Genomic DNA, 25,001 nt, shown 5'->3' with positions numbered 1-25,001 from the left:
ACGTTAGACTGGACTCATTGTGCTGCTCTGGGCTCTCCTGTCTGTCTTGTTTGCTTTGCTGGCTAAGCAGTCTTTCCGACACACACACATCCAGTGTGCCATGTACTGCATTAGGAAACCCGACATCAAGCACCTGCGTTGTAATTGGAGCGAGGCAGCCTCGTGTTCTCTCTCTCTCTCTCTCTCTAGAGGAAAGAGAACCAAGATTGCTGGACTCAACTCCTACCTCTGTGCCAGTGGGATACTTGGAAGGAGAGCCCCATCCATCTCCAGATGTGCTTCACTAATGCACACTACACCTGGAGATTGTGGAAGCCAGAGTAAGACTCTGTTGAGCTTTGTTAAACTATAGACTTGCTGGAAGAATGACATTTTGAATTCATCTTGTTTAAGCTCAGAAAGTCCAGTTTAGAAACAAAATCCCAAGAATTTATGTGGAACCCAGAAGATCTGCAAGCAGATACTCCCCAGCAATCAGCACATAAGGGAACAAACCTGCTGATACAGCTCTCCATGGCTAAACTCCCGCAGGAAGGCTCTGTGACTAATGGGGCAGACAGTCAGTGGCACCTGGCAGCCCATGGTGCCTGGAAGGTTAAAAGGAGCCTTTGCAAACATCCAGAAGTGAATCCAGAAAGAGTTCCCGGCAAAATGTCATGTTCTGCCACATCTGACGTTCTAAAATAGTTTTTTTTTTTCGAGGTAGGGTCTCACTCTAGCGCAGGCTGACCTGGAATTCACTATGGAGTCTCAGGGTGGCCTCGAACTCACGGCAATCCTCCTACCTCTGCCTCCCGAGTGCTGGGATTAAAGGTGTGCGCCACCACGCCCGGCTTAAAATATTTTTCTTTAAATTAAAAAAAAAGAAGTATTCTCTCTCTCTCTCTCTGTCTCTCTCTCTCTCTCTCTCTCTGTGTGTGTGTGTGTGTGTGTGTGTGTGTGTATGGGCATGCCAAGCTGTCTTGTTACTGCAAGTGAACACCAGACACTATGCCACTTTTTTCACCTGGCTTTATGTGGGTGGCTGGGGAATTGAACCCAGGGTGGCAGGTTTGGAAACAAGTGCCTTTACCCACTGAGCTATCTCCTGAAATCCTGTATACACTAAATTCTGTGCCACCATGGAGGAAGGGATCTGGCAGATAACTATCTACCGAAGAGTTAAATCATGCATACTTGACTTCATCACCTTTTCATTGCTTTATAAATGTTTTAAAGTACAGTGTATTTTATTTTTAACATATTTTAAATTTTTATTCAGGTATGATGAGCCTACCAGATCAGGTGGGAACTTGCCAATGAAGAGAGTGGGTTATAGTGCCCAGAGGCATGGGTATGCTCTGGCACTCGTGCCATGGAGTAGGTGAGGTGCAGGGGGTGGTTTAAGGGTTAGCCAGGGAGGAAGAAGAGAATGTAGGCACAAGCCTCTATTGTGGCTCCCATGGGGACAGGAAAAGCAGGAGAAGCAAGCAGCTATGGAGTTGCACAGTCTGAATGATTATGGTGGTTGGTGGCCTATGGGACACTGGGGAGGAGACTGGGGTGTCTGGCAGAAGGAACGGTGGCTCCACATGGAAGAACCACAGAGGGAGGTGGTTTGAGTAGGAGATTCTGATTAGCTAGTGTGCATATGAAAGGTACACAAACATGCCAGTCCTGACCATCTCTGGGAACTGGCTGACCCTTGAGTGTTAGCAAGACCTCAAGTTATTAAAGCATTAGATACAGGAACTGGAAGATGTGGCTTTACCGGGTCTGGCAGTCTCTACATTTGGTGCTATTCCAAATAGCTGATGAGGCTACGGGGAGCAGAATTTGTTGGGTCACTAATTGTCAGGGCAAGAAATTCTTATGGCTGGTACTGACTGAAGTCTTTTTTTTTTTTTTCCCCCTCTAAGGTAGGGTGTCACTCTCGCTCAGGATGGTTGGGAACTCATCTATAGTCCCAAACTGCCCTCAGAGTCATAGCAACCCTCTTCCTCAGCCTCCCCAGTGCTGGGATTAAAAGCATTCACCACCACACTGAGCAAGAATTCTTTTGAGGCTGCTACCAAAGACCTGAAAACTGAATATAAGGCAACTACAGTTGTGAGGGACTTGGAATAAGAATGAAGTATGTGAATGCTCTCAAAATGATTTCCAAGGCAGAGGCGATTGGTGTGTCGGTGGCTCTAGCCACGCCCCGCCCCCCCCATGCCCACATCAGGTAGCAGAGCCAGGGCCATCCAGGTGACACTGTGACTGTGGTCTTTTCTTTTGATGAGGTTAAGAAAGTCAGTGGCTTTGTTTCTTCAAGATAGGCTGGGGCTGGAGAGATGGCTTAGCGGTTAAGCACTTGCCTAAGGACCCCGGTTCGAGGCTCGACTCCCCAGGACCCATGTTAGCCAGATGTACAAAGGGGTGCATGCATCTGGAGTTTGTTTACAGTGGGTGGAGGCCCTGGCACACCCATTCTCTCTCTCTCTTTGCCTCTTTCTCTCTCTGTCTGTTGCTCTCAAATAAAGAAATAAATATATTTTTTTAAGAAAAGAAGATATGCTTCAGTCTGAATAAGCTGTCTAGAAACAATACCTTGGAAATCAACTTGCCAGGTACAACCAATGTTCCGCATGCCTCCTACTGAAAACAGAACTGAGCCTCAGACATTCAAAGTCTCCCTATGTCAAACAGAATAATTGAAGGCCACTGTACAGATAGTTCATAAAAAAAGTTGCCACAAACTTTCTCCATCCCAACTCAGGATCTGCTTCTAAAATGGCCTTTCTGTCTATAGCTTCAAAATCCTTCCATGACTGGTTGGTGGGGGCGGGGGGGGGGGAGAGGGAGGGACGGAAGCGGTGGCATGGGAGGAGTGTGCAATGTGGTGGAATGGGCTAAAAGGTAAAATTTTAAAGTAAATCCAAAAGGTTAGTAGAGAGCTAAAGTCCCCAAAGGGTTCAATACAATTCTAATGTTTCCATGGCAAAGTAGTCGCTGAAAGTAACTCTTCCTACTAATGTAGTAGCTATGCTCATCCTATCATTTGGTAACTAAATTATCAAATCAAAAGTCTTATCTGACTAAGAAGTTAATGTGTTTTGGATTAGATAAGCTTTGCCTGTTCAACTTGGGTTTTTGTTAACTGACTGCTTAGTAGCTTTCTAATTCCGTTGGGAAAATCTTGACTATGCCAGAGTGTATGTGACCTGGCGAGATCCCCAAGCCCTACATGGCACTGTGCTCTGCCATGCTCTGACTAGCTTCCACGTTCATTAATAAAACCTGCATTCTGAAAGGAAAACATTAAGAATTATGATAAAGCATTCCTACCTTGTAGTCATATATTCAGCTCTATGACCTGCAAAAAAAGGAAATAAGTTAAATGAGTGGAGTCAGTGGAATGTACCTGGTAGTCTTTTGTCTGTTATTTTAAGACGCTAAGCTCATAACCAGCTTACACATCTTATGGTGGGAAAGATGAGAAGAGGATATGATGAAAGACAAATAAGTCAAAGCCAATATTTCATAAACTCCATGTGTACAATTTAACAAATTCTATATACGAAAATCATGTTTCATTTGGCAATTTGAAGGAGGTGTTTTTGCCATTGCATTCATGACCTCACAGTGACTGTCATTACCTACACAAGACCTGCACAATAGTGGGCACATCAATATCCTATCATGGGTGACGGAGGACAGCATGAGGCCTTCATCCCTCCCTGTGGAGTTATTGGCAGTTAATTGTTGATGGGAGAGAAGAAGGCATTTTTTTTTTTTTTTGCAGTGGTATAAGTACTGATAAATTGCCTACACTCTGATAAACAATCCTCCACCCATGCTCACACAGGCAATGCTAATTAAACTCCTCAGGTCACACAAATATACAAGAAAAAAAAAAAGACATCACCATAGAAAAGGGACAAGCTGGGAGGAAGGGGTTCAGTGGAAAGGAAATGGGGAGAAATGACAAGAGAAGGTATTGAGAAATGATTATGACCAAAATACATTCTACACATGAATAAAATTGTTAATAAAAGAAAAATAAAAAAAAAAAACTGCTTGAGTGTACCTGCAAGTTGAAACACAAAATACAAACAAAATCCATCTAAGATTTCCATGCTAGTTATTTGCTGTTTTGATTAATAGTCATGGAGGAGAAATGAGACGTCAATTAGGGTCAAGAGAACTCAATTCCTCTTAGACTAAATTTATATTCTCTCTGTGATATGTAATCAGAGGACTATGAGAAAAGTTGTGTTCTCTAATCTGTAATGACACTTGTAATCCATGGAAGGACATTCAATTATACTATATTCCACCAACTTGTAAGCTAAAAGCTTACCTGCTGCTTCTTACACGTGGGCTAAATAACAGGGATAAATGCTTCTAGCATGATCACAATTGGCACTAATGTCATGTTTATATGCACCAACGCCTGCTGTCTGCTCATTCTTACATTCAGGAAGGAGTGGTGGAAAGAGGTGCAGAGGAGTGGACCCTTTCAGCTGGTTTGTTTGTGAAATGATATAGTTCTGAAGTGGCAAAGGAAGGGCATGTCTCTGCAGACAGGTGAGCCCAGCCTGCTGCACCGTCCTGCAGTGATTCAGACATACAGGGCAAGGCCAACAGCCTCGGAATGGTGGACGTACACTCCCAGGCCACAGCACAGCCTTTCAGTCTGTTACCTGCTTTTGAATAACAAGTAATAAAATACTTGATCACTATTGATTAAAGAGGGACAACAGATATTATCTCAACACAGATCCAGGCCACTTTAAGAATCAGTTCTTAGCTAGATTTGGGGAAAGATTGATTGCCCCATCCTCTACCCAGTTCTACCTATCATTTAGGTGCCTTCTGTGACTTTGGAAAAGAATAAAGGGAAGGCATAGAGAAAAATTCTATAGCTGTTCATGAATGGAAGTGAAAGGCTGCTGGGAAGTTGAGGTGCAGATGGCAGCTGAGACGGTGTGGGCTGCCTCATGGATATCCTGATGGCAATATTCAGCAGGAAGCTGACTAGACAGGGTTAAGGCACAGAGGGAAAACAGGGCTGAGAGTCTCTGCCATTTAGGTTGTGTTAGGGTCATAGGAGCTGGTGAGATCACCCAGGCTTAATCCTCAGAATGAGCAAAGGGTTGAAACTATCTATCTTGTGCTAGACTGCACTGTCATATTATATGGCTTATCATGGCATAAAAGTATGACATGGTATATTAATAACAACAATAAAAGAGGAAGATGTCTGTACTTACTAGACACTATTCTTATGTACCAAACATCAACTAATGAGTATTATAATGTGTTCAAAGCACTATTTATGTGTTTATTTTGAAACAAGGGTTCACTACGTAACTTTGTTATGTACTCTGGGCTGGCCTCAAAATCACTATTCTTCTATCCCTGGAGGGCTGGGGTTATCAGTGTTTACCATCATGCCAAGCCCAAGCACTTTACATTACACATGCTAACTCACACACAAATAATAATGCCATGAAGTAGCTTCTATTATTAATATTATGTTACAAAAGAGCCTGAGCACACAGAAAAATGATTTGTTCCAGGGCTACTAGTATGTTATAGGTTTGGCACAAGAGTCCAGGTTTGTTTAAACCCCAGACCCAAAAGCCCAGATCCTATCCTGCACTTCCTTTTAAAATGTAAGCCTTGCCAGACCTGGTGGTGCTCGCCTTGAATGGCTGGCATTGGTAGGAGAATCACTACGAGCTCAAGGCCAGCTTGGAGCTATGGAGTGAGTTCCAGGTTAGCCTCTGAGTGAGACCACGCCTTGAAAAATCAAATAGGTAAGTAAGTAAATGAAGGAAATGTAAGTGCCTTGGGTTGGCAGTATAGCTCAGTAGTGGGACAATTGCCTAGCATGCATGAAGCCCAGAGTTTCATGCCCAGCACTGTCAAAACAAACAAAATTCTATGTAGTCTTAAATTCATGGCGATCCTCCTACCTCTGCCTCCCAAGTGCTGGGATTAAAAGTGTGCGCCACCATGCCTGGTTCAAAACAAACAAAATTTTAAGTAATTTTGTTTCCCCTAAAAATAACCTTGAACAATCCTAGAAGAAAGCTGGAATTCTGCCTGTACTTCTATTTGCCACACATGGCTGAAACAAAATGCAAAATAATGAAGTATTTAATAAAGATTTAAAACTATATAAATATGTAGATTAAACTAGCGAATGTCTATACATTTAAGCTGAACAGCACAGACTAATCACTTTCAGGTGGCTAGCTGCTAATGAGGTTGAGGATAATTCCTGAAAAATGAAATGTTTTAGAATTTAAAAAATTTTGCTACTTTTATGAAGATACCCCAACCAATTATTCCTTAGATTTAGAAAAAAGATGGAAGATGAAATAGCTTAAATTATTTTGCTTCAACCATTTACGGTAAATAGTATGGGCTCAAAAATTTAAAACTTATAAAAGCTACATTTTGAGGAATGAGCCGGGAGGAAGCTTTACAAGAGTATCACTCAGGGAGGAACTGCGCCGCGCACACTGCTTTCAGCTAACCGTCCTGAGTGTCTCAGCTGATGAATGAGGCTTTATGTTTTAATCAGCATCATCATTAACAGATCAATAACACACAAGCACAGAAGGCTCTCCCTCCTGGAGAAAAGAGAAAGCTTCCAGTGGCCTCAGGATTAGATTTCAGTCACTTTTGGTGGAGGTTTATTTAATCATTTAAAACTACAGAAACCCTCTCAACCCCTAACTCCATGCAAGCCACTGGGAGGGAAAAAGATAAAATGACCTAGGATTAATATAGTCTTAGTAATACACATCTTCTGTCTACTTTTCTTTTTAAGATCCTATCTATCTATCTATCCATCTATCCATCTATCTATCCATCCATCCACCTACCTACCTATCTATCATCTATCTATGAAAGAGAGAGAGACAGAGAGAGAGAGAGAATGAATCTGGACATTCCAGGGCCTTCTGCTGCAGCAAATGAACTCAAAATACACGCACCACGTTGTGCATCTGGCTTTATGTGGATACTGGGGAATCAAACTCAGGCTGGCCTGCTTCGCAAGCAAGTGCCCAGACAGCTCCCTAGCCTGATTACTCTTTTTGTTGTTGCTTTTACTTTTTAGATAGGCTCTCACTCTGTAGCCTAGGCTTGCCTTGAATTCTAAATCTCCTATCTTTGCCTCCCAAGTGCTAGGACTGTAGGCTGGGATAAGTGCCTTCTTAAATTCTACTTGAGAATTCTGAACTTAATTATTTTCTGCCTTATATGCATTGTATCTCTAAAATATAAGTTGGTGGCAACTTGACAGGAAGATGTAAAATACGCATAGCTCAAAGGGGGTACACACCATGACCTGTCCCTGAGAGGGAATGGTGAAGACTCGTGTTGACGCTGTCCAGCCCTTTTTCTCCCTTAGTGATCCCGGTTACTGTGGTGCCATTCTAGTTATTCACAATCTGCTTCTCTTTTGAAAGTGCAGTTGTACTTTTACTCAAAGACAGACAAAGGATCCTGTGAAGATGACCTATTTAATTCTGTTGTCAGAAACCTTATGCCAGACACAAGAAACAAAGCTCAGCACCCACTGTCCGATTTTCTGTCTAGCAGAACTGCACCCTTATTTCCATCCTCTAACTCTAAGTGTTGCATACAAAGATGTCTATGTGAACATTAAGGCTCATGATTAAAAAAAAATATTTCAGTGTCCTAGTTTTATAGATGTGCCTCTCATTAACTGGAGTCAATTTAAACTTCATTTGAAAAGAAATGATACTCCCAAAGAAATAGTAGTAGTTTTGAGGGATGAAGATGATGATGAGTGTAGCTTTCCTCTTCATTGTGCATTTCTGTTTCAATAGCTTCCAAAGACTTGGAGTTTTGAGTTTCGACAGTGCCATTTTAAGAGCCCAAGCTAGCTGCTTCCTCATGCTGTAAATCTAAGAAGTGACAGGGCCTCTGGTAGCCTGCCAAAAGAGAGCAGCCAGGCAGGCCAAACACATGTCTGTAGTTACAGTTTCAGCTGGGTCCCATCAATTGCTCAATCCCTGGCCCAGCTTGGTTGACTTTACTATGAAGGCAGCTTTTGCAGCAGGGAGTCTATAATAATTCAGAGGTGATTTCTATCCAAAAAAGTTCAGCCTGTCTCCAAGCACACACTTCGATCCTGGATGACTAACCTGTTTAACCAACCCAGTACTTCGTTTCCCTCCTAACAGTTAACTGTTGGCTGGTTTAACAGGTGGCAGATGCTGTTAATTTTGTCTTCTAACTGGGTATAAGCCTATTAACAGGAGCAGGCTTACATGGAAACTCAGCGGGCTCACAGTGGTGAATTAAATCAGAGGTGTGTTTACCATGGTCAGTTACTCTGAGTGTCAAACCCAGCAAGTCAGTAGGAGGAGCTGGGCTGGGGAAGAGACGTTTGCACTCAGCAAGTGTCTGCTGCTCTCAGATGAAAGGCATCCAGTACCTTTTGCAGAATAAACTGAGCCCAGTGAGTCTGTGTCATTTGGGTACCAGGGCCCGTTGAAAGACATTCCAAGATAAAGAACGCCTGGTATAACGGTCGTGAATATAACAGCTTTATACAGTGTGGCCACTATGAAAAGATTCTGGCAATACAGACTCAGCAAATTATCCAAAATGTAGCCTGGTCCAAGAATAACAAGGAGAACCGTATTAGCCAATGGGTTTTCTATCTAAGGTACATGACAGAATTTATGTTGAATAACTACCATGAAAGCTTCAGAATGTGGCTCTAAGCCACCTAACACTTGTCTGCATGCCGTGCCAAGAACGAATGTACCCTCTACTTAATTCTGTCAAATTCTCAATTTCTTCTCTTTTGGAGCACGTGTGTGTGTGCGCACACATGTGTGCTTGCACATGGAGAGCAGAGGTTGCTACTGGGTTTCTTCCTCAATCAATCTCCACCTTGTATTTTGAGATAGGGTCTCTCACTGAACTCTGAGCTCATTGATCGGGCTACACAACCTAGCTAGTGAGCCCCAGAGATCCTTCTGTTTTTCTGGCACTAGGATTATAGGCATGTACCACCGTGCCTGGCATTTTATGTGGGCTCTGGGGATCCGAACTCAGGTACTCATGCTTGTGTGGAGCTTTACCACTGATCCATCTCTTTAGCCCACAAATACACAATTTCTAAAGTGGCATCTAGTCTTGTGGGGAAGGACTTTGTGCCTGAAAGCATTCAAAGCAGTCATCTACACTGAGAAGTTAGGCTCAAGGAATAGCCACTGACTTTAAGGGCACTGATAGAAATATAATGCATTGGTACAAAACAGAAGAAGAAACAAGGAATTTACTGAGAAAGCGAAGGAAAGAACTAGGACACAGTTGTTCAAGTAAGAAAACTATTCAAAGATAAAAAAGGCTTGGAAAAGTTCAAACCCACAGAAGAGGTTAAAGAATAGTATCAGGATATCCTGATAGCCTTCATTTAGATTTCCTAGTTGGTGACACTGAATTAGATTTTCACACACACACACACACACACACACACACACACACACACACTGCCTTTATCCTCTCTCTCTCCACACATATGTGTGTGTGTGTATCCTCCATTTTTAAAAAATATTTTATTTTTATTTATTTATTTGACAGAGAGAAAGAGGGAGAGAGAGAGAGAGAATGGGCACCCCAGGGCTCCAGCCACTGCAAACAAACTCCAGACATATGTGCCCCTTTGTGCATCTGGCTTATGTGGGTCCTGGGGATTTGAACCTGGGTCCTTTGGCTTTGCAAACAAATACCTTAATTGCCAAGCCATCCCTCCAGGCTTGTACCTCCATTTTTATTTATTTATTTTTTCATTTTCGAGTTATGTTCTTGCTCTGGCCCAGGAGGACCTGGAATTCACTATGTAGTCTCAGGCTAGCCTTGAACTCATGGTGATCCTACCTCTGCCTTCTGAGTGCTGGGATTAAACATGTGCATCACTACGCCTGGGCTTATTCCTCCAGTTTAAAAAAAAAATTGTTTACTTTTATTTATTTATTTGAGAGCGACACAGAGAGAGAATGGGCATGCCAGGGCCTCCAGCCACTGCAAACAAACTCCAGATGCATGCGCACCCCCCTGTGCATCTGGCTAATGTGGGTCCTGGGGAATCAACCCTCGAACTGGGGTCTTTAGGCTTCACAGGCAAGCGCTTAACCACTAAGCCATCTCTCCAGCCCTTTTATTTGTTTTGTTTTTTTGAGGTAGGGTATCACTCTAGCTCAGGCTGACCTGGAATTCACTATGTAGTCTCAAGCTAGCCTTGCACTCATGGTGATCCTCCTGTCTCTGCCTCCTGAGTGCTGGGATTAAAGGTGTGCGTCACCATGTCTGGCTCATTATTCCTCCATTTTTTACCCAGAATCATCTGAAAGTAGGTTGTGGGCATTGTGGCATAGCGCTTTGTAAGCATTTTTTAAGAGTCAGAACATTTCTTCTTTATTACCACAGTAGCATAATCGCTCATAGGAAAACTATGTTTTCTATGTTTCTCCATGATGCTTAAAATATTCTTCATAACTTTTGCTTTCTCATTCAGAATTTAATGAAGGCTCACACACTGCATTTGATTATTTTATTTTTTTGTAAGGGTCATTGGCATTTGATCCTGACATCTTAGCCATGTAATACTTGGTGCCTTAGGTCATGATAACTTTTCTGCTCATGGCCATTTCCTGAAGAATGGGTTCTTTGTAGCAAACCATCAAGTAAGACAACGGAAACATTGCTTCATGGGCAAAGAGGGTTCCAGAAGGGCAGTAGGCTAGAGTTTATATCTAAGATGGGATTCTGTTCTTGTCACTCACACCATTCAGTCTGCTCATTTCCCTCCTCTCCTAAATTCCTTTTACTTTTTATAACATCCAGTAGGATCTACTGTAAATCAACGACAACTAAAGACAGACTTTGTACTAATTTTTGTTTATAAATGTCATGAAGACAGAAAATGAAGCAATAGCATTCACACAGATCCCTTTCCCCTGATTCTTCATTTGCAAACACATGGAAATTCACACTCCTAGGTAAGAATGTAGGCTAGAACAAGGCCAGGCCCAGAGAAACCTCAATGTAAGTAAAGCTCTTGCTAGTTTTTGTTATTAGACATAGCAATCTACATATGCTATCAGATTATTTCTCAACTATGAACAATACTTAATGAAAGAAAAAGAAAATCCCCTAAACTGGATGAACTGGTTTCTAGCATTCCAAAAGTTATAGATGGGAACATAAGCAATAGATGGGAACATAAAAACCAGCCCATTAAAACAAACAGAGGCGGGGCTGGAAGGTGGAGGAGCCAGCCCAAGAAGCAAAGAAGTCATGACAGGGGTCAGCAGGTCAACACTGGCTCCGCATTAGAAGCAACACCTCCCTGGATTTACTCTTCTCAAGTGGAGCTCCTGAAGAAGGAAGTTCCACGGAGAACTTGATTCTCATAGACACCAATAACCCTGGGTGGAAATGAACAGCCTCGTCTGTTCTGAAATCACACATACTCGATTCACACTCTTCATGGAATACATTCATGACACAACATAGAATCCAAGACACCTTCCTGTCTCTTCCAAGTAACTGACCTTCTCCAAGAGTCCTCTGCAGCAAATCATGCTTGGCTTGAAGTTTGGTGATAAGATTACTGCCTTCCAAATATTCTCTGAGTTTCTGCAAAAGATGAGATCACTTTTTAAAAACTACAAAAGGCCAAGAAGCTGCTCTTAGGAGATCAAAAGCCCAGTCATTTTTGCTGCCTAGCTTCTAGAATTTTGTTACTCCAAATGTGATCTCCAGTCTAGCAGTAGAATCAGCCAGCCATGCGGAGCCTATCTGAGATGTAGACTCAGGTTTCTTTCCCTCCCATCTACTGAAACTGACTGTCTGACAACAAACTCTCCTGGTGACATGTACTCATGTGGAAGTGAACAGCCTTCTGTTTTGGAGTAGTCCTAACTCCTACCCTAACTTCTAAGCTCTACCTGGTTCAGACTGGCTGAACCAGGAACCCAGTTTTAGTCATGACCTTCAGCTGACTCTCATGTTATCACAGAAGCAGCCCTGGATATAAGCTCTATCAAGCAATGAGTTGGCGCACCATGAAGTAGAACTGCTCCGTTTCTTGCTGGTTAGCTCTCCTCTTGGCGATGCTGGGCTTACTCAGGTAGGTTTCAGACACAGTAGACTTCACAGACTCTGTGGAGCGGCTGTGCTGGAAGCATTCTGACACATCATAGTCCTCAATGGTGACCATGTCCTGTATCGTCTGCAAGGTGGCTTCGGTTGTTTTCTTGACCTGGAAACAGAAAAACCCATTAGACTGTGAATCTCACACACACTCAGTGGGGATCTAGTCTTTCAGCTAGGAATGAGGGCTTCAGACCGCATTAGGGAGAGAGGTCAGCAGCACCTCAGATCTCCAACACAAAGGAAGGCTTCCTTCAAACACCCTAAAGATGTTATCTGTCACTTTATATTCAGTCCTGATAAATGTCACAAATCCCTAGGTATTTCTTCAATTTCATTTTTATTTCTAACAGCCTTTTAAACTGAAGTATAAGTACAGAAAAATACTCAAGATGATCACAACTATGTAAACACTTCCAGATCAGAATTGTATATTATGGTCTAGAGAGTCGACTCAGCAGTTAAATGTGCTTCCTGCCCAAGTAAGAGAGCCAGAGGGGGCCTCAAACCACCATATTTGAATCTCCAGATCCCAAGTTAACAGCCAGGAATGGCCATATGCACTGTAATCCCAGCTCCACAAAGGAAAGCTGAGACCAGGGAACTGTCCGGGTTCATGAAAAACAGCAAGCTCTGGTATCACTAAGAGACACTAGCTTAAATAAGAATGAGAAGCATGGGCTGGAGAGATGGCTCAGTGGTCAAGGTCCTTGCCTGCAGAACCTAAGTACCCACATAAGCCAGATGCACAAGGTAGCACATGTATCTGGAGTTAGTTTGTAGTGGTTAGAGGCCCTGGCATGTTTATCCTCTCTCTCTCTCTTTCTTTTCTTTCGCTCTGCAAATAAATAAAGTTAAAAAAGATAAGAATCAAAGGCAGAGTGATGGAATGGGACATCTGATGTAGGCTTTGCCCCAGACAAGCTCATGGGGCACTGGAAGGCCAGAGACATGTGCATGTACCACACACATATGGACTGTAGTATATATATATATTCTCCCTATACATTATTATAAGCACCTTCATAACCTCCAAATCACCCACACCTTTTTTTCCCCTAGAGCTATCTACTACCTTTCCGTCCCTCCCTCCTTCCCTTTGTAGGGTCAGAGATCAAGCAAAGGTGTTTGAGCATGCTGGGTAAGAACTCTACAACTAAGCTACAGTCCTCACTACTACCGTGATTTCTAAAGCCATGTTAGTTTTGTTCCTTTGTACGTATGTTACATCACTGGAACATTGTGGCATGCATGGTTTATCTTCCTCGTTTGTTCAGCATTAATAAGTACTCACTGCTGGATATTCTCCATTAGGAAAAGTAATAATTCATCCCTTTACCTTTAGTTCTGCTCCATTATAGATTATAGCACTGGAATTCTATGAACACAATGTTGTTGGGCTAAGCACACATAAATTGAATTTCTACTTATAAAGCATGCCAGACTGAGCTGCAGATGTAGCTCAGTGGTAGAGTGCTTGTCTAGCATGAGTGAAGCTCTGGGTTTGATCCCCAGAAAAAATGTACACGTAAGAATGTACATGAAATGTACCTAAGAGACAGACGCCTTTCCATAAACGATTGTTATTTCTGTTCCCACCAACATGTAAGAACATTCCTGTGACTCCACATGCCCGTCAACAGTAGGCATTGGCAGGCCTTTCAATTCTAGCCACTGTGGCTTGGTACAGTGGGAATTCATTATAAGCATTTCCCTGATGCATAACATAGCACACACATTACCATATGTTTAAGGCAATTTGGATCTCCTCGCGTCAGGCTTAGGAATGCTTTGTTGACATCTCATTCAGTCTTGTACTGGGCTATGCATCTTTTCCATACTGATTTGTAGATAGGCATATGAATCTTCGCTACTTACACATGTACACGTTCTTTTCTCTCTCTGTGCAGGGCTTTTCACTGTTACAGTAGTGTCCAGAAGAACGAACAGTTTCTACCTTCCACACACCTAGTTTATGAATTCTTTCCTGTATGACTAGTGCTTTTGGTGTCTTATTTGTGAAATATTTTCTTATCTCATGGTCACAAAATACTTTTCCATGTTATCTAGGTCTCAGGAACTTTTGAAAAAAAAATTACTTATTTATTTATAAGGTGGGGGGAGAATGCTAGGGCCTTCTGCCACTGCAAACAAATTCCAGATACACATGTCACTATGTGCATCTGGCTTTAGGTGGGTAAATGGAATCAAACCCTGGCTTCTAGGCTTTGCAAGCAAGTGCCTTAACTGCTGAGCCATTTCTTTTTTTTCACATAAAGTTCTTCATTTAGAAATGCCAAAAGCTTGCTATCTGTTGAAGCAAACTATAATTTCAGTCTTTTTTTGTTATTTTTTATTTTTTGGTGAGCCATTTCTCTAGCCATCTATTTGATTTAACTTCTAGCTTTTTTTTTTTTTTTTTTTTTGAGGTAGGATCTCACTCTAGCTCAAGCTGACCTGGAATTCAGCATGTCGTTTCAGGGTGGCCTTGAACTCATGGCAATCCTCCTACCTCTCACTCCCGAGTGCTGGGATTAGAGGAATGTGCCACCACACCTGGGGTTCTCGCATCACTCAATTCCCCAGGGCCCACGTAAGCCAGATGTACAAGGGGCACATGAATCTGGAGTTCATTTGCAGTGGCTGGAGGACCCGGCATGCCCATTCTCTCTCTCTACCTGCCCATTTCTGTATCTCTCTCTGTGTCTCAAACAAATAAATAAAAATAAATTTAAAAAAAATCATCCACTGAATTCTCAATTTTGGTTACTTGTAATTCTTGTATTTATACAAATACTTGTAGTTCTCAAATTCCTGTGCGGTTCATCCCCAAATCTTTTACTGTTTGTTATTCCTACTGAAACCAGAGCTTTGTTTTTAGCTCCTGGAATTCTATAAATACTTCTTTCTGCAGTGTTCTAACCCTGCTACTTGTAGCTTCTGTTGGTCTGTCTCTGTTATCTGCTATTTCTCCTCACTATAACTCATAATTTAAAATTTTTCCTCATGTGCCTATTGTTTGACACAACTTTTTTGTCTTGCCATTTTTCTTTATGTGGGAGCTGAGGAATTGAAACTGGTTCAGCAGGCTTTATAATCAAGTGCCTCTAACCACTAAGCCACCTCTGTGGCCCCTAAAACTATTCTTCTTATAAATTAAAAATATATTTATTCTTTTGCATGTGCTTGTGTGAGTGTGTGCACACACATGTGCATGTTCCACAATGGGGAACACCCATCTGGCTTTCACATGGGTGGCTGGGGGAACTGAACCTGGGCCTCAGGGTTTGCAAGCAAGTCCATTTAACCAATAGACCATCTTCTCAGACCCCATGATTTCTTTTAAAATGTTATTATTATCTCTGTGTGTGTGTACACATTCATGTGTGTGACTGCAGGTACACACATTCCACAGCGCACTTGTGGAGGTCAGGGGACAACCTTTGGGTCCGTTCTCTGCCTTTCCATCTCATTTGAGGCAGAGTTTCTCGATGTACATCTCGCTCTGCTATTGTCCTTTGCTGTGCTTACATGAGCTTCTGAGAAGTTCTCATCTCACCATCAGGGTCACAGTCCTGGCATCACAGAAGTGCATGCCTTCTGGCTTTTTTACATGGGTTCTATGGATGAAACACAGATACTCCAGCTAATGCAAGTGCCATCTTCGCAGCCCCCTTTGTTACATCTTTTTTGGGGGTAGAGTTATTTGATGTTTAAGGTAAGCCTCTCAGCCTCCGAAGAGAATATTTTTCTAAACTGTTAGGGGCATTTGTAGCTTGGTATCACTGTTAATATAAAAGTGAATACTCTTTGTTTTGGGAAAATATTATTCCTTGTGCCATGGAAAACATGAAAATATTTTCATATTTCATTAGAAAATGAAGGGTATGCTAGGCAGAAGAAAAAGTGGGAAGTGAAAGTGAGAGCCTGGATTCTTGGGGCTCCTCATGAGTTGTAGGAGTACAGCACCCCGAATGCCATGCTAATACAGCACATTCAAGGGAGAATAATGAGGGAGCCACTGAAGAGCTATGGGAAGCAAGTGATGCTTCATATTTGCCTTTTAAAAGGATCCCTGGTCTGCTGCACAATAAAAGCAGAGATGGAAAGGAGGAGAACGAGGCAGGAGGCCTCAGTTTAGCTGACAGCCCACTCCACTCCAGGCGTGACAGCGACACGGCAAATCTGAAAACACTTAAGCAATATATGTGGAAGGTTCATCTTTTGGGGGAAGTGGTCTAAATGAAAAGAAAATACTAGATGTAACTATGCAAAGCGCAGAGAAACTTCAAAAGCAATACAGAAGTTTGAAAAGTTCTTTAGATACTGGCCGAGCAGAGTGGAGTGTGAAAGGACAATTATACAAGGTTCTTTGATATGTTTCTAATTAACTCATGATAACAATTATATCACATTAATGGCAAAAGCGAAAGTTCCAAAAACCAAAATGGAACTACTTGACCAGCATGGTCCTGACTTATCCTAACAGACAAAAGACACCAGTAAGGTACAGGGCTACTCCTGGGTCCCTAAAGTCTCTTTGGAGAGCCATTAGTGACCTCCAAAATTAATCTTTAATTAAATTTTGGCTGTCTGCATGATCTTAAACACTCAGAGAGAAATATATAACCAAAGGTTAAAAAATGTATTTATACAGCCTTTAATGACACCCAGTAGCTCTCTATTATCAAGGTTAAATGTTGTGTATATGTTTCTGATAACTCTGCTAATGTTTCATCTGTTGTACAAGCCATGTTAAATACTACTGTACCATTTAATAAACAGTTCTAAAAAAAAAAAAAAAAAACCAAAATGGAAAACAAAAACAACCCATCCCTCAAAACTCACCTGAATAAAAAGTAAACAAGGAAAAAATCCTCAGAGATGAAAACTAAAATCAGCACTTGTAGTCTGTCTTAAAGTGACCCGTTAAGTTATTGAACCTGGTAATTAAAGCAGCTCTACTGAGCTTACAAGGCAGATAGTTCCAAAGCAATGTCCTTGACAACCACATTCTTTCAGGCAGGAGAGCCAGTGTCACTGTACACACAAACAGAGCACACAGCAAGAAGCCAAAGCAAGTGCTTCCCTTCTGGGTTTTAGCTCCTTTCTTAGATGCAGTGGTGTTACAGTTAAATTTGGAACTGCCAGGAGGAATACGGGATGTGATAGAAGCCATCGGACACTAAGGCTGGGACTCTGAACCACCCCTTGGGGTGAATGCTCTTCATGAAGAATAATACCAGCTTCTGACACGTGGCATGATAATCAGTCACGGGGGGATTTACTGACGCAAATATGAAACAGTTAACATAATGCCTGTAATGACTTCCCATGAGCAGCAGGGAAATGCTGCTGCTTTGGTAAAAGGTTAGGTCAGACTTGACAAGAAGTTTATGAAAAGATAAAGACACAAACAAAAACCAGGGACACCTGGGGATTCTCAGGCAGCCTAAACTCAAAGCTGTGGAGGAAAATGAGTGAGAGCAAAGAGGTGACTTCTGTGGAGTATTATACACTGGCTTGTTTCTAATTTTGTTCCTCAGACATTCTGATCTTTTAGGGAGGACAAAAATGTCACTTTGGTAATCTCATTCTCCAAACACACTGTATTAGTTTGCCAGGGCAAACCGTCAACTCATTGTCTTCAACAAGAGAAATGCATTGTCTTGTAGTTAAGGAGGCTAGATGTCCAGGGCGAAGGTGTGGGGCCACTGGGTTGTCTCCTTGTAAGGGACAAGGTAGGGAAGGATCTGTCCCTCTTTCCTAGGCTTAAAAGGCCATTTGGTCTCTACGTCTCCTCATCTTCTCTCTGTTACTGTGCCCAACTTTCCCTTTTTTAGCCTATAGGGACAACAGTCACACTGGATTATAGCCCACCCTAATGGCTTCAGTTTAATTTGATGACCTCTTTACAAAATCTTCTTTAAATAAAGTCACAGTCTGAGTCACCAAGAATTAGCACTTCAACACACAAATCTGGGCAAACACAATTCCTGCCACAACTTACCCTCTGCTGTTTGAAGGCACTAGCCTTGTACTCTCTTTCTGTAGTGAGGACGACTCGTTCTTGCAGGCATGACTCATCACTCTCCGAGAGTGGCCTTCACCCTTGCTTCCCTCCCCACTCAGCCACTTCCGCCTCGCTGTAACTGACCTTGTACATATTCTTATCATAGCCCTGTATTATTTCACATGGGTCAAAAATTAGCAGAAGGAGACCACACACATGCATGCACATATAAATTAGATTCAGGACACAGGTTATGAGCCCTGGACCACAGATGCTAAGAGAATCTTGTCATGACAAGACATGACAGAATACCTCGCCATGGCCTTCCCTCCTTCCTCATCCTCTAACAGTGGTGCAGACACTGGTGACGTGTCTGTGTTCGGTAAGGGATACCAGATTTGGAAAAACTGCTCCATCTTTGCTGCCCTACATGCTTTTTTTGGCAGTCACATCATCACTACAGAGGGATTCACACAAATCATCTATTTGCCTGCATTTAAGGTTGTATTTACACATACTAGGATCTCTTGATTTCGGAACCAAATTCATTCTCATTAACGATATAACTTAATCCAAGGATGAAAGCGGCATCATTGCCCACAGGCTCATGGAACACAATCTCTGCCTCAGCTGTGTCTCAGAAGTCAGTATTCTTGTAGTCTACTCCCCATGTGAGCCTGATCTCACAGCCCTGCTGGATGGACCTGATTCTGCAGGTGGCCAGGAGGGTGATCCTAAATCCATGGCTCATAGGCATCTATCAAGGTATTTACTATTCTGTTTTATTGGTTGTTTTTGCTCTGCCTGCTGTGGGGTAGCACGAAGTCAGGAAGAACTTATTTATCTCTGTAGCTCCACTGCCCAGCACAGTGCCTGAACCACAGCACACATCAGATGTCTGCGGAGTGATTGGCAGAGTTGACGTCATCCTCCTTCCAACACCACGGATGCCAAAGCTTGCTCAGCCCACGGCAGCAACCTGGTGTTTCCCTGAGCTCTGTCATTTTCCTGAGGGCCTGTGCCTTAGAGTCTCTTTCTAGAAATTCTCCTCATTCTTCTTGGGGTTTTTTGGATCAAGGTCCACCCTTCCATGAGTTAAACCTTATTTGAAGTGAAAAACATAAATAAGATTTTACAGTGAAAGACAGTAAATCCTGATTTCAGTTTTGTCTAAGAAGATGGCATCCGTGAAAGGCCGGGTGACAGACACCACTCACTTGGCCTCTCACTGCTACCTCATCAGTGGCAGGCTGCAGCGAGTCAGAGAAACCTAAGCAAAGATGGTGTCACAGGCCATGGAGAAGATCTGAATTAATCAAGTAGCTATCTGTTCCACATCTTATACCAAATTTTGAAAGAATCTGAGAATTTCTCATGAGGTTATAATCACAGACTTACATGACTTGGGATTTCTGCCGCTGTCTTCAGTGCTAAAGGGATTTTTTTTTTTTTCTTTGGTGGGGGAGTTGTGTGATTTTTCTACACAGGTACGAGGTATAACTGAAATGTCTCTCATTTCCCCTAATTACTCATGCCATGAAAACTGTCTCAGCTTGCCTAAAATCATTGCTCATTATTGTGGAAATTTTCTTGTGTAAGGAACATGCTTTTGGAACTGTGAAACACTCCTTAGCAAGAGGCTGGTGGAAGGTTTGAAGGGGTGCTGAGAAAATTTATGTGGAGGATCAGTTCATTAAACACTGTTGCAAATTGTATGAGGAATTACAGCCTGCTCCTCCGCATCCCTTCAGGGAGGCAAGTCCTCTAGTACAATTGAAGACAGTCCAGTTGCCCTTTCTAGGAGCGTTTACTCATAGCACAGATGTGAAAACTCCCTTTTCCAGACCAAATATTGGGACAAATGGTCTGCAAATGGGGCAAAATACTTAAAACCAACACACAGTATATCCAGGGACAGTGCTCTATTTAATAGGCTCATTTTTCTTCTTTTTTCCTTTTGTAATGTTTTATTTGTTTGGGAGGGAGGGTTGAGAGAGAAAGAGAGAGAGAGAGAGAGAGAGAGAGAGAGAGAGAGAGAGAGAGAGAGAGAGAGAAAGACCAGGCATGCCAGGCCTTCAGCCACTGCAAACGAACTCCAGATGCTTGTGTCACCTTGTGCACATGGCTTATGTGGGAACTGAGGAATTGAACCTGTGTTCTTTGGTTTTGCAGGCAAGCACCTTAACTGCCAAGCCATCTCTCCAGCCCTCGTTTTCTTCTTTCTTTAGCTGTGCACAGTACGAGGAGGAAAGAGGAACTCTAAACAAAGGGGATTGTACTGTATTTGGAACTTTTATGTCAGAGGCTAATTTTGGAAGCAGCAACGGGAATGATCTAGGCATCCCTAGGACAGAAATGACAAGAAAGCAGGCCACACACGGGTATAATATCAGTTTGGAAAATGATCTGAGGATGCTTACAGTGAGAAAGTATCAATGATTACTTAGATTTAATTTATAGATTTTAATTTAATTTAATTTGTTTTTGTTTGTTTTTTTGGTAGGGTCTCACTCTAGCCCAGGCTGACCTGGATTCACTATGTAATCTCAGGGTGGCCTCGAACTCTCAGCAATCCTCCTGCCTCTGCCTCCTGAGTGCTGGGATTAAAGGTGTGTGCCACTATGCCTGGCTTAATTTATAGATTTTAAGACTAATGTTTATTAGTTTTTCAATTCTGATAAAAATCTTCTAGAGACAGAAATAAAAATTGGGACTCAAGTTGTGTGGCAGCAGGACCTGAATGAATTCTATGTGATTAATACAAGCAGGGCACTAAGTGATGTTTACTGACTGCCTGGAAGATGCAGCCATGATACTGAGGTCCCTTGGATAAAATCTGCAGCACAATGAAAGGGACGGAAAAGGGGCGAAGTACCAATGAATGTCACAATCCATGCTGAATCTCCATTAACCCAACATCTAAGTGCATGTTAAGCCCCTTTCCATCCTTTACTTTCAGAAGTGCTTACTACTAGTATACAGTATATCGAGGCTATTTCACAAACAATTACTGCTCTTCACTTTGTTTAAGGCAGGCATTGCAAACTCACATAGCTTAAGGAAGAAGTAAGCCATGAAAACGAGGCAAGAGGCACGAGGGCTGGGGGCGACCCTGGAGAACAGGAAGTGGAGGAAGGGAAACATCTCAGGCTGTTGGGGTCCTGCACAAGTGAGGACCTCCCTCCCATGGTCAGGTCTTCTGACTACTGCGGGAGCAGGGTATTGATGTTTCCTTGCAAACCTCCAAACTTTCATTTTGATTTATCTTTTATTGTCTTTTTCAAAGCAGTTTATCATGCATAGCCCAGAATAGTCTGAAACTCATGGTGAATCTCCTGCATCAGCCTCCCAAGTACTGGCATTACGGGTGTCTATCAGCATATATGCCAATTTTTGAAAGATAGCAACTAAATTTTTTAAATAAACACTGTAGAACAAAGCAAATCTATTCATGGGCCAGAAAAGGTCTCCAGACTTTAGCCTGAATCTTTCTTCAAAGGGACCTCCTAGAATCTCAAGTGCTGCCCATGACTTACAGTGGTCTGCAATGTGGAAAAGCCCATGCATGCTTTACTAAACTGTACTTCCTGTCCACGCTTTAAAAGTTTTTTGTTTATTTTTATTTATTTATTTATTTATTTATTTATTTATTTGAGACTGTCAGACAGAGAGAGAAAGAGGCAGAGAGAGAGAGAGAGAATGGGTGCATCAGGGACCCCAGCCACTGCAAACGAACTCCAGATTCATGCACCACTTTGTGCATCTGGCTTATGTAGGTACTGGGGAAATGGAGCCTTGAACCAGGGTCCTTAGGCTTCATAGGCAAGTGCTTAACTGCTAAACCATCTCTCCAGCCCCCTGTCCGTGCTTTTGCAAACTTGGATGAAATAGCTCTCAACATTGATCTTGTCACAAGGCAGTCTTAACTAAAGTATTCCCAGTAAAATTTAGATGCAGAATTCCTTAGTGTTTGCACTGGCACAAAAATTACTATGTATTTCCTTTTTTTAAAAAAGATTTTAATTTATTTTTATTTATTTATTCATTAGAGACAGAGATGGAATCAGGGGAAGAGAGAGAGAGAGACAGAATGGGTGCGCCAGGGCCTCTAGCCCTTGCAAACAAACTCCAGATACACGTGCCACCATATGCATCTGGCTTATGTGGGACCTGGAGAATTGAACCAGGGTCCTTAGGCTTCGCAGGCATATGCCTTAACCACTAAGCCATCTCTCTAGCCCTGTATTTCTTTTTTTAAAATTTTATTTATGCATTTATTTGAGAGAGAGAGAGAGAGAAAGTGTGTGTGCCAGGGCCTCCAGCCATTGCAGAAAAACTTCAGATGCATGTACCACTTTGTGCATCTGGCTTATGTGGGATCTGGAGAGTCAAACATGTGTCCTTAGACTTCAAAGGCAAGTGCCTTATCTGCTAAGCCATCTCTCCAGCCCATACTATGTATTTCTTTAACTGTATTTTTTTCTGTATAATTTTCTGTCCCTTCTCCTGTCATAGGAAGATAGAGACCAGTTCCTCAATGACAGGAAAGAGCAGAGCCACATAGGAACCTGAAATCTGCAATGACAGCCAGGTTGTTCCCAAGCATATTACTTGTGGCAGTTTTCCTCTCATAGTGGTCAGAAGCTCACTGTGATGTAGTCATCTCCCAAATACCTGAGATGTCAAAAATGCTCAACCATTACTTATTCACATATTAAAATGAAGCACAGACACAAAATTCCTTAACTTGCTCTCAAAGCCTCTTGTCATATGATTTTGTAATCACCATGAACTCATCCCAAGGAAAACAAGGGTGGCAATCAAACTGTTTTATTCTTCCAGGATACATTTATTCATATATGTCTATACATGCACACATATACATACATACACACATACATACATACATTCTTTCCTCCCTCAGTAAAAGTGAGAATCTACTGATTATTAAGAACCTAATTCTAATCTTCCTTTCTTTGGGAATCCAATTTCCTTAGACTGAGTGTTGTTCTTTACCCAACAAATCATAAACCACCAGTCACACCCACAGGAACAACATGATGTTGCCAGTTCATTTGTTTTTACCACTGCAGCAAAAATTTTACTAGTTAAAAATCACTAGTTTATGATGCAGTGTTTCTCTACATTACCCCAAAGTGGCAAATATTAAGGGTGACAAACTCAAAGGTCTGCAGAGGCCAGACAAGTAATACAACCAGAATAGACCACAGCAGGAAAACTGGGAACTGAGTGGTGGTGGTGAAGTAAAATTCAGACATCCCCTTTCTTCTCTTGTTGCAAGACTTTCTTGTTTTGTTTTTTTTTTAAGACAAAACTTTGAAGCCAAACCAAACAGGTTTGTGGCCTGGCAGTTTTGACCCTGTGTATAACACACTATTTTCCTAGAGCTTAGAGATGTTTTCCAAATAAAACAGCAGGAGGATATGAAAAACATTGGAAGCCACTAGACATACAAACTATGTACTTACCAGGATCCAGAACATTGCATTAGGCAAGTCTTTTGTGGTACCTAGCCAAAATACTACTTTAAGGGAGAAAAGCTTTCCTTTGGGAAGGCTCATTTGTAGGCCTTTACACACTGATCACACGAGTCACATCTTGAATACGGGCTGGTTTGGTTCTACCAATAAGAATGGTAGCCAACAATTATAATGAGTTTCGATAAAATTACCATGGTATAGAAATACATCATTCTTTCTTAATAGAAAGAAATATGTATAGCTCAAAACATACCAGTGGAATTAAAATAATGTAGGCTATTTTAGTAAACACTTCTCTCCTAATTCCAGTCCAATTTCAAATGTGACTTTTCAGAACCAAAAATTTTGACAACATGGAAAAGCATAAGGAAAAAAAAAAAAGAAGAAGAAGAAGAAAGCACTAACTTTAAAGGTTAGGACTAAACTTTTCAGCCAAAAGTTGCATTCTACATATGACTGGTCTATTTTTGGACATACATGTTGAACTAAGAGAACAAGATACGTCTGTATGTCCATGCAGTGACTCTGGGAAAGTAAAAGTCCCCAGAAGGACAGACACTGCATGTGTCATCTCCAAAGAGCACTATAGGAACCCCAGTGGCAGAGGGCATGATGAAGACCGCGCACTGAGAATGGCACCTCTGCTTAGGGCTCGCAGGAAGGTCTTCCAGCCTGCGTGGGGACTCAGCTACCGGCGAGGCAGAAAGCAGGCTCACCTCCTCGTTCTCGATTTTCAGTGTGGCCAGCCGGGACTGCAGCTGTTGGTATCTGAGCATGAGTTCCGCCTGGACAGGCTGCTGCGCGCTGACCTGACACACCTGATGGACGATCAGAAAGGGCAAAGGTCACCACAGGACACAGCTCACCAGCCTCGGAAGCATGCGTCTCTTTATATGCCATACACAAGTCACATCAATTCTTTTCTTTATTTATTTATGAGAGAGAGAAGGAGGGAGAGGGAGAGAAATGGGCACGCCAGAGCCTCTAGCCACTGCAAAGGAACTTCAGATACATGCATCACCATGCGCATCTGGCTTACATGGGTTCTGGGGAGTTGAGCCTAGTCATCCTTAGGCTTTGCAGGCAAGTGCCTTAGCTGCTAAGCCATCTCTACAGCCCACATCAATTGTTTAGATTCCTTGTGCTTCCTTTCCCTTTCCTGTGCCCCCTTCCCTTCCCTTCTGTTCCTTTATTGATAGGGTCTTGCTATTTAGCCTAGGCTGGCCACAAACTCACAATTTTTCTACTTTTATCTTCCAGATACTGGGATCACAAGTGTGAGCTCCTATGACCATCTAGATCTTCAATCT

The 25,001-nt window shown here is 42.2% G+C and overlaps 1 protein-coding gene across 2 annotated transcripts in view; it reads right to left on the bottom strand.

Annotated features, from left to right (window-relative positions):
* Positions 1 to 25,001, bottom strand: part of Srgap1 (SLIT-ROBO Rho GTPase activating protein 1) — a 308,516-nt gene that overhangs the window by 62,830 nt on the left and 220,685 nt on the right. For both annotated transcript variants that reach the window (XM_004650052.2, XM_004650053.2), the window contains exons 8-11: positions 24,408 to 24,509; positions 12,089 to 12,286; positions 11,577 to 11,661; positions 3,310 to 3,337 (exon numbers count right to left, since the gene is read on the bottom strand). In XM_004650052.2, the coding sequence (XP_004650109.1) occupies positions 3,310 to 3,337; positions 11,577 to 11,661; positions 12,089 to 12,286; positions 24,408 to 24,509 (413 nt within the window). The remainder of the gene's footprint in view (positions 1 to 3,309; positions 3,338 to 11,576; positions 11,662 to 12,088; positions 12,287 to 24,407; positions 24,510 to 25,001) is intronic.

The sequence above is a fragment of the Jaculus jaculus genome, chromosome 6 (assembly GCF_020740685.1).
Source record: "Jaculus jaculus isolate mJacJac1 chromosome 6, mJacJac1.mat.Y.cur, whole genome shotgun sequence".
NCBI lineage: Eukaryota > Metazoa > Chordata > Mammalia > Rodentia > Dipodidae > Jaculus > Jaculus jaculus.
Note: the sequence above shows the minus strand (reverse complement) of the source record. Positions and strands in the feature narration are given on the sequence as shown.